Source organism: Thermothielavioides terrestris, chromosome 1 (assembly GCF_000226115.1).
Source record: "Thermothielavioides terrestris NRRL 8126 chromosome 1, complete sequence".
In the NCBI taxonomy this organism is placed as follows: Eukaryota; Fungi; Ascomycota; class Sordariomycetes; order Sordariales; family Chaetomiaceae; genus Thermothielavioides; species Thermothielavioides terrestris.
This window is the reverse complement of record NC_016457.1, coordinates 9,580,120-9,595,690: the sequence shown is the minus strand read 5'-3', so window position 1 is coordinate 9,595,690 and position 15,571 is coordinate 9,580,120. Positions and strand designations below refer to the sequence as shown.

Here is a 15,571-nt window from a genome sequence, read left to right as displayed (position 1 = left end):
GCGATGAAATCTAGCGGTCAAGTCAACACCAACGCCAGCACCGACCACTCTTGACCGCTCACTCTAAGAACAGTGAGCGTGTCTCACACACGAGGCCCCTCAGTGCCCTCCACGGCACCGACCTTCTCCTCCTCATGCTCAGCACCCTCAGGCGCGGGGTCGAGGTCATCGTCCCCGCTATCCTCCTCCTCCTCCTCCTCCTCAATCACCCCACTCTTGCTCTCCCAGTCCTCCTTCTCCTTCTTCTTCTTCTCTTTCCCCCCGACCACCCGCTCCCTCTCCCTCCGCTCCCTCCGCGCCTCCCGCCTCGCCGCCCGCCGCTTCTCCGCCTGCCGCCGCGCCGCCCGCTCCAGCTTCTCCGGCGTCGTCCCCATCAGGTAGATGCCCATCCGCGCGGCCAGCGAGAGCGAGCTCGCGTCCACCTTGAGCACGTCGTGCCGCTGCGGCTTGCGCTTGCTGCTGCTTCCGCTGCTGCTGCTTGACTTGCTGCTGCTGCTGCTGTGCGACTTACCGCTGCTGCTGCTGCTGGTCTTGCTGGTCTTGCTTTTGAACCAGTTGCTGCCAGGGGGAGGGTGGAGGTTAATAGGGGCAGGACCGGCGCCGGCGCGGTCGTACGCGCCGTCGTAGCCGCCTAGCGCGTCGGCTTGATCCGGCTGCTGCTGCTGGTAGTAGCCGGCGAAGGGGTTGAGGGAGGGGTGGCTCGGGTTAGCTGATGTGGAAAGGGGGTGGAAAAAGGCGGAGGAGGTCGGGCGGCGGGCGGAGGGGCCGCCGGCGGCGCCTGCTGTGTCGTTGGGGAGGTGAGAGACTGGGACCGAGACAGTGCTCGGGTCCGGCTGGGAGTAGATGGAGGAGGGGGGTGCGAGGGAGGGGAGAGGCGAGGGGCGTTTGCGGTTGAGCGGCATGGTGCGTGCTTGTTGGGGTGGGACTTGGGTGTTTGGGGTTGTTGTGGTGCGATCTAAGGGGTCGCGGTTTGGGGTAGATGGACTGGAGAGTCGGTGCAGGGAGGCCATGACGCTTTTTTATCGACCTCGGCAGAGTGACAAGACAATAAAGTTGTTATCGGTGAGTTGTTGTACCTGTGTGGACAATGGGTGCTTGTCTGGCTTGTCCCCGGCCGCCTCCATTGTTCGAGAACACACGGCGGGTTGAGCGGCGGCCGCGTCACAAAGGGGCAGCAAATCGACGGCCCGAACAATGCTCTGCACATTGGCAATGGCCTGTGTCACCTGGAAATTAGAGGGCATCAATGCGACAGCACAGAGCGGCACTGTGTGATTGAGTCCTGAAGGTGCCATGCAGAACTGGTCTTCGTTCGACCTGTGCTCTGCATCACTCGCATATAATGAGGTCCCCCGAGCTGTAGAGGCTGTGATTGTTCTGACCTCCCCCCTGGACGCCCGACAGCCCAGGCTCGTGGCCAACAGTGCTGTACTCCTTTCCTGTAGGTTCACCCAAAGGCAGTCGCTGCACCGGACGTAGAAGGCAGAGGCCAATAAGTTTATCGGTATTAGCATTGAGATTGCATCCCCCCAAACGCCGCCCATGGAGACCGCTCGATATTCCCGGGCAACCGAGCGGCTCTTCCTTCTATCCGTATCGTACAGAGGTCCTTCGCGATGTCATACAGGGATTCGCCCAAGCGTGGATGTTCCTTCCGCTTCTCGTCTATGGCAAGCCGTCAAGCGGTTACTGGGGGCTGCCAGGAGTCAGTGCGCGAATTGGACGAGCGGAGCGAGGGACAACAAACCAAAGGACGGCCTCGGCCCAGCCGCTGGCAAGGAACGTGACGGCGATCTATTCGGCTGTCAGTGAATGATGTGTTTGCTACGGCGACGCCGGGCGGCAACTCACGCCGAAGAAGGCCACGCTCCGCACAATGGGAGCATTCTCGGACACGAATAGGGCATTGTAAGCGCTGGTAATCGGGTTATAGGAGCGGCGCGAGCCGCTGATGCGCTTAGGTGGCATGGCGGTGGGTTTAGCGTTTATGTGGGAGGATTGTGTTCGCAAGGAATGCTTGAGAGGACGGATTGTCGGCCTTGATCATGCAAGCAGCCGAATTTTCGGGGCGACAGATGCACAGGCCGCAACTGGCAGGGGTGCTCAAGCACCGCGATCTTATCGATAAGGTTACCTGGTAGTTAACGGTGGCCTTTGCGAGAGCGCCCAGTGGCATGGCATTTTGCATCACCCCGCCGCCCGCCGAGAGCTTCGCATTCCTGAACCAGGAACTTCCCCCGCTTTCGACTGGAAGCTGCCCATCGCCCGACCTCCAGCCGACCCCGCGAACACGACAATGCAATGTCCAAATGACCAATCAAAGAACCTACGCATACCCGAAATCGAAAATGGCTGAGACCCCGGGCTCGCCGTCCGCCAGCGCGGGCGGCTTCATGGTAAATACTCTGCCGTCGCCCGCGCCGACCACCGCAAGCACAACGTCGACCATTCGCTCCGTCGCCGGCCTGCCGCATCCCCGCGCCCGCGCCCTGCGGCCCGGGTCCGCGAAGGAGGACCAGGTGCGACACTTCGTCTCGGAGCGCCTGATGCATATGACCCGCCGCTTCCTCAAGAAAGCGGGCAAGGCCCCGCCCGGCGGCGACGAGATCGAGGGCTACAGGTCCATGACCGAGCTGTGCAAGGACCTCGACGGGCTGATTAACATTGTCTGGCTGTCCGGCACACGTATGCGTTTTCCAATCTCTTCGTCGCTCTACACAATCCATCTCCTGTTAACGCGTCGTCTCCCACAGCCAACCTACAAATCCCCTACCTGCTCAACATCGCCAGCGAGTTCAACACCTGGGTGAAGGGCTTCCCGCCGGCGCCGGCCGCGACCTTCCCGATCCTGCACAAGCTCGACCACTGCTTCGCCAGCCTGCTCTCGGGCGCGGACATGGAGACCGGCGAGCCGCTGCCGGGGTTCGAGAACGGCCTCCGGGCCGGCATGAGCAGGACCGACATGGTGCGCTGCAAGAGCCTGGTCGAGCAGGCCCGCTTCGTGATGGTGGAGGTCATGGGCAAAACGCCCGGCGAGGACGACGATGGCGACGACCGGGCAGATGATGAGAAGGGCGACAGGGAGGGGGACGACACGCTCGATGAAGCCGAGAGCGGCCCGGAGGGGCCAGGTGGAGAGGACGGGCCTGCCTGGAACGAGGACGAGGAGCGGCTGTTCATGGATGTTGCGCGCGTGTACGAGAACACGCTAGTCAAGCTGGGGGAGACGCTCGGGGAGGGAGGGGTGGCTGAGGCGCAGATGTTTGCCGACTAGGCTCCGGCTCAGCGTGCATGTGCCTCTTCGTTCTTCACCCAGGGGGATCAGCCGGTGATGAGTCGGAGCTTTCCGATTTGGAGAAGTTCGATGCTGTGAAAACGCCACATAGGTACGTAGTTAGGCTCTTGAAGTGGCGGAGATGCCTAATACGGAATATTACCGTGCCCGACGAGGAGGGCCGCAGCTACCGTATTCTTGCCCTTCGCGCTCCGTATTTTGCGCCGGTACATGGTCATTCTCCTGAAAGGAAACGGTGACGTCGCATCCTAGTTTGTCTGTATCCATGTGAGGGTTGAGCAAAAATAAGGCCAAGCAACGTGCAGCCCAAGCCCCCTGGTACCCTAAGCGCCTAGAGATGACCCTTCTTCTGGACAACGACACTACGCTTCGAGTTGTCGCGGTGTAAGACGATTGGACATAATTCCGTTCAGTCATACGTAACATTCAACCTCAAGGTTGGGTCTCCTCATTGGGTCCAACTCACGGCTTACCGGATGAGACTGCTGACATAGCCGCAGCTTACTCCGTGATTAGTACGCTGCTGACTCCGGTCGCTTCAACTACCGATTTCGGATGCTTACCTGCCGGTGGCGTGTCCTCTAGACCGCTTGGAGACTGGCATGCGGTAGCCGGAGAAACCCTCACTATAGGTCGGCTCGTAAACGGTGCTCACTCGTTGATGAACACGAGATCGTGAGATGGTTGTCGGGTGGTGATGAGTCCCAAAACTGGGCTTGGATACGACTTTCCGCTGACAGCAGATGGCCGCTCAGGCAGGGCCGTTGTCCATCAGGCTTGTGACATGGTTGAGGTTGGGACACTCAGAGCGGACTCACTTCTAGGCTCAGCCTCGAGGCCCGCCTGGAAGCGACGCCAAACTGAGGTCAGACGATCATGAACACCACGAAAAGACATCGAAGACGATGGAAAGGATTGGTTATCGCCGTCGCCCCGGTCAGCAATAGTCTAAACCGACGATGTGCTCGGGGATGCTCACTCATACACGACGTCACGATGGACGCGCCGGATGGGATGTACACCGGACAGGCTGATGGTATACACGCATTGTCAAGAAGGCCGGTGTGGCCGACGAAAAAGTATAAATTAGGCGTTGGACCACGACCGTCCATGGCTTCACTTCCCAGATCCCACAGACACTCGATTCACTCAGCAGTTCATCTCACCAGCACAGCATCTCACCACTTCCCACTCCAGCCTTCCAGCAACCTCCAACATGGGTTTCACCTGGTACTCGGGCCCGTCGTCCAACTTCCCGCCGATGAGCGAGTGGAAGTCGTTCGAGGAGATCTTCAACATCAACAAGCCGCAGATGTTCGCGACGGGCGACACGGGCGAGGACATCGGCCGGATCTGGAACGCGGTGCTCGAGTGCGCCAAGATAGGTGTCGAGGAGCGCGTCATCTTCTGCATCATCATGCAGGAGAGCACGGGCAACGTCGGCGTGCAGACGACCTACAACGGCGACGGCCACGCCACCGCCGGCCTGATGCAGGCCGATGGCTCGCCCGGCTTTCCGGGACAGCATGGGCTGTCGCAGGTGCGATGAGCCCCGTCCCGTCCCGTCCCTCCCCATTGCTACCTGCGCACTCTACGCGATGGATCCAACCCTCGGGAGATGCTAACTAACTACCTTTCTCTCGTTCCATCTGCAGGACCAAATCACCAGCATGGTCCGCGCCGGCACGCAGCACTTCAAGCAGAACCTGATCCAGTTCGGCAACGGCGACAACGCCGACACCATCTACAAGGCCCTGCGCGCGTACAACTCGGGCTCGGTCAACGCCAACGACCTCAGCGACGGCATAGGCGCCACCGCCAGCTACGTCAGCGACATCGCCAACCGCCTGCTCGGCCGCCTGCCTTGAGCTGCGGGCTGGCAAGTCTGGGAGCTGGGATGCCTGAAGGCTGGGGAGTGCTGACACGCTACAGCGAGCTACGAGGTGTGGATACAACGGTGGGATCGTAGTAGAGCATCGGGATGCAAAGAGAGTGCGTTGTTCCAGTACAAAGGAGAGCTAAAGACTGAACAGAGCGTGGTATATATATATCCAGGAGTGGAGAAGCTATGGCCAGTGCGCTGTGCCAAGCTCTAAGCCCCTTACCCCTGACGTAACACACCCCCCAGTTGTTCAATAGAGCGCCTAAATATATATAGGTTGAACAACTGAACTACGAAAAACTAGAATATAGGAAATCTTTATGAACAGTAGGTTGTATAGGAGTAGGTTGTATAAAGCTATAAGAAATTCTGAAGTACGATTCTAGCTAATTAGAGCGCTTAGATCTAGGGGAAGTATAAATTCCTACCTATAGGAGCTTAAGCTTCCTTCTTCCTATATATATCCTCTTGTTTATACGTATAGTAGCTACTACCACTACTATTCCTAGCTCCCTAGAGCGTATAAGACCACTATACCCCTGTACTTCGATATTTTCTTAGACGAATTGCCTATATTTTCGCCTACTCCTTTAGAGGAGGGTAACAGTGCCAAAGAGCTTATAGTAGAATCTACCACCCTATATACCGCTTCTAAAGAGCTTGCTACACCTTCTTCTAACCGGCGCTATAGTCCCCTAGTCGAATAAGTTATACGCTCTTCCTTCTAGCTCACTGCTATATCGCCCTAATATACCCCCTAGTTATACGCTATAAATGACTATAGAGCGTAAGATCCTATACCTAGGTTGTATATATACTACTTTCGTAGGCTTCTACAATAGAACCTACTACAACTATAATAGCTATAGCGTATACTACTAGCACTGTAAACGCTTTAACTATAGCTATAAGCCGATCCTACCTACTACTATAGAGAAGGTATAAGCTCTAACTATAGCTATTAACGACTTCGATTAGAAGGTAAGTCTCTACTATCCGCTACTCTATACCCCTTATCTAATATCGAATAGGCTATAAAGAAGATTCGTCCTACGCTTTATACACTTTTGAACGATCTCTAAGAGGTCGAGGAGGAGAGAGAGTAAGAGGATACGAATATAGTAGAGCCGGTAGAGGAGTAGCCTTAGTAGTAGACGTAGAAGGTCCCTATAGCCGTCTAGGGTAGAGCCTTAGATAACCCCTTTAGTTTTATACCTATAGCATTGACAAAGAGTAAAGCGTAGAAGGTGCTCTCTAAGTAGATAGAGAGCGACAAATTGGTTGATAACTGGGAACTAGAGCGGGTCGTTGTATAGACAATAGAGCTAGTAGAGCAGTTAGAGATATAGGCGAGGATCCTTTAGCTTTAGAGAAAGGTGGCGATAATAGAGCTTATCAATCGCTAGAATATATAGGGCGAGAGCATAGAATAGTAGTAGTAGATAGTCTTTATAAAGAAGATAGTTGACTCCTCTACTCTTTTTTTGCCTAATATATATCTTAAAGGTTCAACAGAGTATAGAAGTACTCGAACTTCTGCCTCGAGAGCTATTTCGTTAAACCGTCTATAGGCATCTACGTAGTAGAGAGGTAGAGTATATCGAACTACTTATTCTAATACTCTTAGCGAAGCTATATATTATAAATATCTATATAGCGTAGACAAGTATTGATCTTCGTATACTCTTCTACTATAAGTTGAATCGTTTGCTAATTATTATAGAAGATCCTCTAAGGCTCTTTAATCTCGAACGTAAAGTCCCTAAATAAGCGCTTTAGGGCAATTATCTTAGCTACGGTAAGCGATAGAGCTTTCAACTCTACCTTAGTAGAAGATGTAGTAACAGTATCTTACTATATAGCCTTCTAGGAGATCAACCCTCCAAAGAGCATTATAATATAGCCCTATAAAGAGTATCGTATATCTAGATTATCGCTATACGATATATTGGATATAATCTAAAGCACTTAGTAAATGCCTTTACCTCTATACTATATACTAAGGAAGCGTATAGTATATAGATATTGAATAACTCGTTTCGCTACTTTAATATACTCTAGTCCTAGATTCGTTAGGAACTAGGAGAGCTTCGTAGCTACGAACGCAACGTCTAGTCGGATTATAACTATAGAGTAGAGGATCAAGCCTATAAGCTTTTAGTATAGTTTAACCTACTTAAGGGACGCCTCTCTTTCGAACTTACGAAGCTCCTTAGTAAGAAGAGGAATAGCTAGAGCGCTTATAATATCGGAGAGACTATACTTCTTTACGATCTTTTCGATATATTGGTTGTATACGAGCTAGATCTTATACACTCTATAGTTATAGATGACCCTAATCCTAAGGAAGTGCTCGATATCGCCTTGCTTATATACCTTGTACTTCGCCTTAATGCCCTTTATAATGTGCTCTATAGCTATAGTGTTATTTCGATAGTAAACTACTAAGAAGTCGTCGATATAGAAGATAAGGATTATCTTCTTCTTAGGGTTAAGGAATAGGTAAGGTTCTTTCGTAGAGGGTTGTAAGCTAAGCTCTTTAAGAGTATTGTAAAACTCATTGTACTATAAGAGTAGCGAGTCCTTTAGCCTATAGAGAGCCTTTAGAAGCTCTATATAGATCCTTAGTTTCTTAAATCTATCTAGAAGCTTATAAGTCATCTACTCTACGTCTAGCCTCCTTATATTTAGGAACGTCTATTTGACATCGAACTACTTTACTTTGAAGTCGAAGTACGTTGTAAGCGCTATAACGGTATAAAAAGAGCGTATAGCAAGGGTAGCTATATATATATTTACGATGTTAGTAGTATCTTATAGATCGCCTTATACGTAGATATATACTTTGCACTTCTTAAGGTTACTATCCTTATCGAGCTTGTAATCGAATATCTATTTTAAAGGTAGAGGCTATATTTTCGTATACTCTCGCTTAATCTCTCGCTATATTCCCTTGTTCATTAGATTATAGATCTCCTTGTATATAGCCGCTTTGAACTCCTTCCTATACTCGTAGTTCTCTAAGTCTCTCTAGCTCTTTAGGAGAGGGGGGAGCTTAGTATTGTAATATATCGTTGGTATCTAGCTAGTAGTAGCAGTAAACACTATATATAGGGTTTGGAACGACTCTAGGAAAAGCGTCTCAATACCCTTCTAAGATATAGAGAAGAGCGTTTTGTTACTATTGTAGGCTTCCTAGGGAGTAGGATCTAGGTAATCAGTCTAGAACCTCAACCCTAGGTTCTCCTATATTTCCAACAACCTAATAAAGAAAATATATATATGCTCTAAAGCTATATTTAGAGCTATATTCTTATACGCTTTCGTAGAAGGCTTTTAAATTTATATACTCCTTCTTATAGGTATAAGAGGCTCCTTAGGTTTATATTACGGTTTTAGTACGTTTAGTACTAGTTTATTAGTCGAAGGTTACGTTTATAGAGCTTTATACCCTATAGGCTAAGCTTCCTACTTTGCTATATATTTGTAACGTGCTAGCCTTATGGCGTCTGCAGATAAGCGTACGATGTTCTATTCAACTACCTTAAGGAAAGGAAAAGGAGAAGTACAGGCTACGGTCCTTGTACACAGAGTTTTCAGGGGCTCGCGGAGTAGGTTCGGGCCAACGTTATTCCGGGCGCGAGGCGGGCCCACTACGGGTCCGCCCTGGGGCCACCGCGGATCCTAGGCGTAGCCCCCACATACCTAGCCCAGGTATAGCCCGGTCTATAATATACCCCCCCCGCCCCGCTAGGCGGTCGAGTTGAGGCATATACGACGCTATATCGAGCATCGGCGTAGTCGAGTTCGGGGTGGTTGCCCGCTGAGGTCTTGCCATTCGTGGCCGTCCTACTGCCTAGGCTCGAGTTGTTTATTTACGTCGCCCTAGTAAGCCGCTGATTAGCCCCCTCCTCTCCTTGTACGTTTACACAGAGCAACCGCGCCGTATTGGGTATACCTACTGATTATATACGATTCGACCCTGCTCGTCGCCATCAAAAGCCCCTCTTCTCGTACAACCCGACTTTCTCGCGTTTCCCTCCCATACTTAACGTATATATCCCCCTCCTCTCTTACGATCTGGTTTCTTCCCTCTTCGTACGCCGACAACGTCCCCCTATCCCGCCTTACACACGTTCCCCTCCTCCTATATTCTCTCCGTATATCTGCCCACATCCTCGAGCGTACTGCTTATTTCCACCTCGGCTCTGGCCAAAGTCTTTTCGTCCCCCGCCCCGATAGCGATATAGTTCCTAAAACTCGCCCATCGCATTTACGTGTAGGATTGCCAAAATGTTAGTCGCCGCTACCACTCTTAGAGGTAGGGGCGTAGGCCGCTATCCTAGTAGCGATGATAACGAAGACTGTAACGTGAGTACCTCTAGGATGATCCCGTCGTAGACCTGAGTCGCTCGCTAACCGCGATATTATAGAATTGAAACAATCGCTAGAAGAATGATAAGCTATCGATCGGTAGGTTCGTTGTCGAGGGAGACTCCGACGACAAGGAAAACGAACTGCTCTCCGACAAAGGAGAGTTCTATATATAGTACGTTGCTCGCCTCCTCAATGGCACTAAGGTCGAATACACCCCTAGCTATAGCAAATCTTATAAGGAATGTCGTAGGGCCTATACAATGTATAAGTAGGACTTCGCGTTATAGGCAATAAACCTCCGCCTTCGGTCTAGTCTAAAGAAAATTCTTAAGGTGTACAATATAGGCTAGGCTATCGAGACCCCTGCCTAGAAGAAGATGAGCTTGTAGCCCGCCTACTGTATAGTCCTTAAACGCGAATTCTAGAAGCTAGCTCAGTCTTTCTAGACTACTTTTAACAACGTATAGGCGCGCTATATCCCCGCTCAGCTAGCACTGCTTCCCCCGTCTACTACCGAGCGAACTCCGACTCGCACTGTCCCTTGGACCCTGGTTGCCTCCTCCGCTACGCTAAGCCGCTATAGGGCTCTAGTGCCCTATAATCCACCCGCTTCCTCCCTAAACGCCTCTGCTCAGCTAGCCACCTACTTGACTTATCGCCTAATGAGTAATAAGGAAGCCTATCAACGTGAAATACGCTACCTAGTCGACACTATTACGACCGTTGTTAATACTAACAACCGTCTTATCGACTATATTTTAAGTTCGCTATAGTCTAGCCCCTCTCTACGGGGTGGCTACAGTTCGACTCCTACTAAGCGTAACATTGCCCTAGTCCCCTTCACCCTATATCCCTAGCGCTACTCGTCTTCGCTTACCAAGGACCTCGTATATATCCGTCGTAAACGCGCTGATCCTCCTCCCTAGACCCCTAGTGGGTCCAACAGGTAGCCGATTATAGAGGTGCTCTCGTCGTCGGATAAGGGTGCTATATACTCGCCTACTAGCGACCTAGTGCTATCTAGAGATAAAGAGGCTATAGAGTAGGGCTAGAGATAGCCCTGTCTTCTATCGTAGCCCTGTCCCCGTTTTATCCTACGCCTTAATCCTCTGTCGAACCAACCTATCGACTAAAGTAGTTACAGCAATTTTAATATCCGCCCCCGTCCTACCTCGGAGATCCCGAAGTAGGTTATACATTAGCCGCCGACCCCACCTCCCCTCAGCTTATACCTAGGTATCCTACGGTACTGTAGGGTTGACGCTAGGGTAAGGCTAGAGGACTACCCACATTTGAGGAAATAGACTTAGTTGGTATATTAGGATCTCTCTACGCCTATATTTCTTTTATTGTCTTTTCGTGATAAGGCTATAGCTAGACGTATTAGGGTGACCATGTACCCAGTAGTGCTACTGAGCTATATTCGTTTTATCGTTGTCGTTTCTTATAGGGTAGTCTATATACAAACATTACGTTTTCTCTTCCTCCTCCGGTTCGACGCCAGCCTGTCGTTGTATCGCGTATCTCCCTATTCCTATTCGAACTCGTCGAGCGTAGCAGTATCTAAGAAGTTCTCTAGGGGCTCCTACGTTGGTTTGTTGTAACCTACCTACTTGACGTATATATCGCGGTTGTTTCCCCTCCCCCTAGCGTTCCGAGCTTTGAAGATCGCTTCTACCCTATACTCCTACTAAGGAATACCCTCCTCCGATATAACCTATATAGGGTCTAGCCGCTTATCTGTGACTTTCTACGAAGGGAGCGGATCAGAGGCTACTCGCTCGACTAGATCGATATAGAAGGTTGGGTATAGACCACTTAGTACATCGAGCGTCACTGTCAAGGGGGTAGGTACTACGACCACCTTATACTTGGCATTCAGCTAGTCGAGTTTCTTACTAGGGCGGTTCGTCTTTATATTGTATAGAGAGAGCTATACCTCGTCCCCTACCTTGAACCTCTTGGCTAGGCGGCGGGAGCGGTTCGTATTCGCCTACTACCACTGCTATATATATACGATAGCTACTTAGGTCTACTCTATTCCCTCCTTCAGATGGCGGAGGAACCTGGCAATACGGCCCTCTAAGGTCGCTATAGGCGCCGTCGGGATCGTGATAAGTTGTATAGGGCTTATGTCGAACCTGTGGAGAAGGTAGTTCGGGCTTACCCTAGTCATAGACGAGTCCCTATTGTTGAGTGCGAACTAGTAGGCTAGGAGGTATTTAGGCTAGTCGTACTATATAAAGGAGACGAAGATCCAGAGGATAGCCTATACCTCTTGGTTGACCCGCTCTATTCCCCTATCCGTCTAGGGATAGTAAGAAGTCGACAGGAGCTGCTCTACCCCTACCGCCTTATATAGCGCGGTCTAGAACTTACTCAACCAGTCTGACCTATAGTCGGTTATAATTTGAGTCGGGAACCTATAGAAGCGCTACTATACGTTATAGAACTAGAGAACATACTCTTCTACTCCTATCGAATACATTGCCTCGAGCTATATATACTTGGAGAGGTAGTTGGTAATCACTATAAGGTAGCTAGGCGCCCCCTCGTCTCTCGTAGGGAAGTCGGTTATAAAGTCAATAGAGATCTGTTTCTAGAAGCGATTAGGGATAGGCAAGGGTTGTAAAAGCCTTTAACGTAGCTGCTAGAAGATCTTGCTTCGGCGGTACTAGTTGCAGTTCCTAATGAACCGCTTTACGTTGGACGATATAAGGTCCTAGTAGTAATCTCTTTAGAGCATTTTGAATAGCTCGTTACACCTTGGGTATCCCGATATAGCCGAGTTATAGATCTGCTAGATGATCGTAGTAGTCAAGGGCTCCTACGTAGGGAGCTAGAGACGGCTATAGAACTGGAGCGCGCCTTATACGTTGAGGGAGCAGTCTACGATCTAGGTTTACACTATGTTCGCCTCCTTTAGAAACTTCCGAGCTCCGTTGTAAATGGCCTAGAGCTGGTGAGCGTAGTGCTCGTCTCCGACAATACCCTCGTCCTATAGGGCTACGAGCTACTTATCTTCGAAGAGCGTCTCTCCTATAGGCAACCTAGCCTCCTCCTATACGTTGGTCTAGTATACCTTGATCGGAGGGAGTAGCTAGGCGATATACTAGCTATCTTCAGGCTCGTCTTATTTACGCCGAGAGAGCGTATTGGGGCGCAAGGCCTAGGATCCTAGCCAGTACTTCAGCTCGAAGTTAAATAGGGAGAGCGTCTCTACCTATTAGGCCTACTGTTCATTGATCGGACGTGGCTAGGTAAAGTACTCGAGGTTCTTATAGTCGGTCAAGATAGTGAAGGGGGCCACTACACTCCGAAGCTCCGTTGACTAGGCCTTAAGACACGAGATAATAGCTAATAGCTCTTTGTTATAAATAGTGTAGTTACGTTCGATAGGGCTTAGTTTCGCGGAGTAGTAGGCTATAGGGTAAAGAACCCCGTCCTCTCCTCGCTAAGACAAGTATCTACTAAGTACTATACTAGAATAGTCTGCTTCTACGATCGTCTCTCTTTTAGGATCCTATTAGGCAAGGATCGGCTCTAATATAAACGTGGCCTTAAGCGTGTCGAAGGCGTCCTATTCCTCTTTGCCCTAGTGGAAGGGGATGTTCTTATAGATAAGGCGTATTAATGGGGCCGCCTTCTCAAAGAAGTTGAGGATAAAGTCGCGATAGAAATTAACGAATCCTAGGAAGCTCTATACTCCTCGGACCTTATAGGGTACCTCCTACTTATAGATGGCCTTGATCTTCTTAGGGTCGGGGCGGATATAGACCCTAGCCTCTACAATATACCCTAGGTACTTGACTTCCTTTACTACGAATACGTATTTCTTAAGGTCTAGGTTGAGGCCTACGTCTCTCAGTCTTCGGAGGACCTCGTATACCTTCTTTATATAGTCCTTTCGGCTTCCACTCAAGTATACTAAGACGTCGTTAAGGTATACCGTTATATAGTCTCCTAGCGTTAGACCAAGGGCGTTGTTAATGTATCTCTAGAACGTTATAGGAGTATCTACAAGTCCAAAGGGGCAGACTAGCCACTCGAATAGTCTAAACCTTATACGAAACGCTATAAGGTGCTCGTCCCCCTTAGCTATCCAAATACGGTAGAACGTAGCCCTAACGTCTAGCTTTATAAGCCATTTGGCCTTAGCTAAGGACCAAAGAGTCTCCTTAATTAGGGGGAGCGGGTACCAGTCCTGCTTAGTAATCTTGTTCAAGGCTCGGTAGTCTATATAGAACCTCTATCCTCCTCCTAGCTTTTTTACGAGGAAGACTAGGGTAGCTACTAATAAGGAGCTTACCTAGATCTATCCCTTATCCAATAGGTCTATAACCTACTTCCGAATCTCTAGGAGATAGTCCCTTGGTATATTATATAAGGGTCTCTATAGGAGCTTAGGAGGTTTTCCGTCTAGGCCCGTCTTGAGATAGATATAATAGTCGGCCTCCCTTCGATAAAGGGGGAGGTCGTTCGCCTTCTCCTTGTCGAAGAGGTTGACGAAGTTATATAGCTCCTCCGGCAGAGCGACCTTCAGGTCTAGGTTGGTATTAGGCTAGGAGATAGCCGCTCCTAGTATAGTAGTTATCTCGTGGATATTAGTGACGAGGAACATGTCTCGTACCCCTTTAGACTTCTTCCTTTGTACCCTATAGGCCAAGCCTATAAACACTATGCCTATAATTAGGGTGGCGTTGGCTTCTTTTCGCTACGAGGAGCACTTATATACCTATAGGCCGCCTTGCGAATTAACGGTAAGGACCCCGTTGGCTAGGTCCAGTACAATCCCGCAGTGGTTTATCTAGGGGAGCCCCAATATAACGTTGTAGGCTAGCCCTAGTACTACGTAGAATATAGCGGTATTGATCTACCTATCGACGTCCATTGTAACGTAGGCAATATATATAATTTTCTTTATGATTTGTACCCCCTTGACTACAACATCTAGGGTATAGGGAGTCGGTAGGCTTATCTGCTCGATCCCTAACCTCTGATATACTCTCTCGCTAATAGCTCTATAGCTCTAGCACCTACTATCCACTTATACATTTATAAAACTAAAGGAGTTTAGAAAAATAGGGATAAAAAAGAGAGGCTTATCTATTCTCTCTCTAATCTCTACGAACTTGTTCTATAAGTGGCTAGGTCCTTTTAGCCCCTGTACAAGACTTTGTATAGGGGCTACTCTTTTCCCTCTTCCTCTTTAGAGGGGGAGTCCTCCTCCACCTATTCCTCGGCCTCCAACTTGTTGATATCGACCTGAGGAGCTAGTCTCTTAGCTAAGGCGAAGGGACAGGTGGCTACGAAGTGGCCTTGGCGCTTGCAACGGATATAGGCTCTAGCCTATTAGCGCGCTATATATACTTTATTGCTTATCTACTTCGCCTATAGCGCATTTACGCTTTGTTTTCCTCTATTCCGCTATTGCTTTCCTCTACGACCCCTATTGGCTCCCCCCTAGGCTAGGGCAGTGTAGGTCGTATTAATCCTGGTTATCGGTATATCTCTATCTATATCCTTCTCTACGTCTACATTGGGCCTAGGTCGCTTACCCTAGGACCGCTAGTATTGTTCCTCTAGGCGGAGGGCCTCTAGGTCGATAGCGATCTCGCAGTACTTCGTAATAGCCGTAGTATAGTCGTTCTACAGGACCCCCTATCCCACTAAGATATGCTTTAACTTCGGGGAAAGGCATCGTTGCAGTCTGATAAGTTGTACCTCGTCGCTCTAATTGAGTCCTCTAGCCTTCGATAGCTTCGCCTCGAAGTAAACAATAAAGGAGGAGAACAGCTCGTTATCTCCTTAGCGGAGTATATCTAGCTCCGTCAAGGCTATAACCTGCTCGTAGGGGTCTATGTAGATTGTCGTAAGATACTTGAGAAACGCTCCTAGGTCGTAGTTGCAGCTAGGTCCTCCCGATTCGTAGAAGGCCGCGACCTTGGCCTAGACCCCCTAGCTAAGGTTCCCCCAAATGAATACCCATTGGTCGTAGGGACCCCCAATAAAGTCCT

General features: G+C 49.8%; 4 protein-coding genes across 4 annotated transcripts; 2 read left to right on the top strand and 2 right to left on the bottom strand.

Moving 5' to 3' along the window:
• Positions 1-83: 83 nt before the first annotated feature.
• On the bottom strand, positions 84-902 carry THITE_2086188 (uncharacterized protein; the record flags this gene model as incomplete). Its single annotated transcript, XM_003650981.1, has 1 exon — positions 84-902. The coding sequence occupies one exon, from the start codon at positions 900-902 to the stop codon at positions 84-86; it is 819 nt and encodes a 272-aa protein (XP_003651029.1).
• A 581-nt stretch (positions 903-1,483) lies between these two features.
• On the bottom strand, positions 1,484-2,055 carry THITE_2169752 (uncharacterized protein). Its single transcript, XM_003650980.1, has 3 exons — positions 1,852-2,055; positions 1,748-1,794; positions 1,484-1,696 (listed from the first exon to the last, which is right to left on the bottom strand). Exons 1-3 carry the CDS (start codon positions 1,966-1,968, stop codon positions 1,687-1,689), a joined length of 174 nt encoding a protein of 57 aa, XP_003651028.1. The 5' UTR covers positions 1,969-2,055; the 3' UTR covers positions 1,484-1,686.
• A 137-nt stretch (positions 2,056-2,192) lies between these two features.
• On the top strand, positions 2,193-3,677 carry THITE_2110985 (uncharacterized protein). Its single transcript, XM_003650979.1, has 2 exons — positions 2,193-2,685; positions 2,754-3,677. The coding sequence occupies exons 1-2, from the start codon at positions 2,349-2,351 to the stop codon at positions 3,272-3,274; spliced, it is 858 nt and encodes a 285-aa protein (XP_003651027.1). The 5' UTR covers positions 2,193-2,348; the 3' UTR covers positions 3,275-3,677.
• An 834-nt stretch (positions 3,678-4,511) lies between these two features.
• On the top strand, positions 4,512-5,163 carry THITE_2086185 (uncharacterized protein; the record flags this gene model as incomplete). Its single annotated transcript, XM_003650978.1, has 2 exons — positions 4,512-4,835; positions 4,951-5,163. 2 exons carry the CDS (start codon positions 4,512-4,514, stop codon positions 5,161-5,163), a joined length of 537 nt encoding a protein of 178 aa, XP_003651026.1.
• Positions 5,164-15,571: the final 10,408 nt, after the last annotated feature.

Coding starts and splice junctions, on each gene's coding strand:
- THITE_2169752 (XM_003650980.1), bottom strand. CDS start 1,968: ATGCCACCTAAGCGCATCAGCGGCTCGCGCCGCTCCTATAACCCGATT. Junction 1,795..1,851: donor GGAGCGTGGCCTTCTTCGGC/GTGAGTTGCCGC, acceptor ACAGCCGAATAG/ATCGCCGTCACGTTCCTTGC.
- THITE_2110985 (XM_003650979.1), top strand. CDS start 2,349: ATGGCTGAGACCCCGGGCTCGCCGTCCGCCAGCGCGGGCGGCTTCATG. Junction 2,686..2,753: donor TGTCTGGCTGTCCGGCACAC/GTATGCGTTTTC, acceptor CGTCTCCCACAG/CCAACCTACAAATCCCCTAC.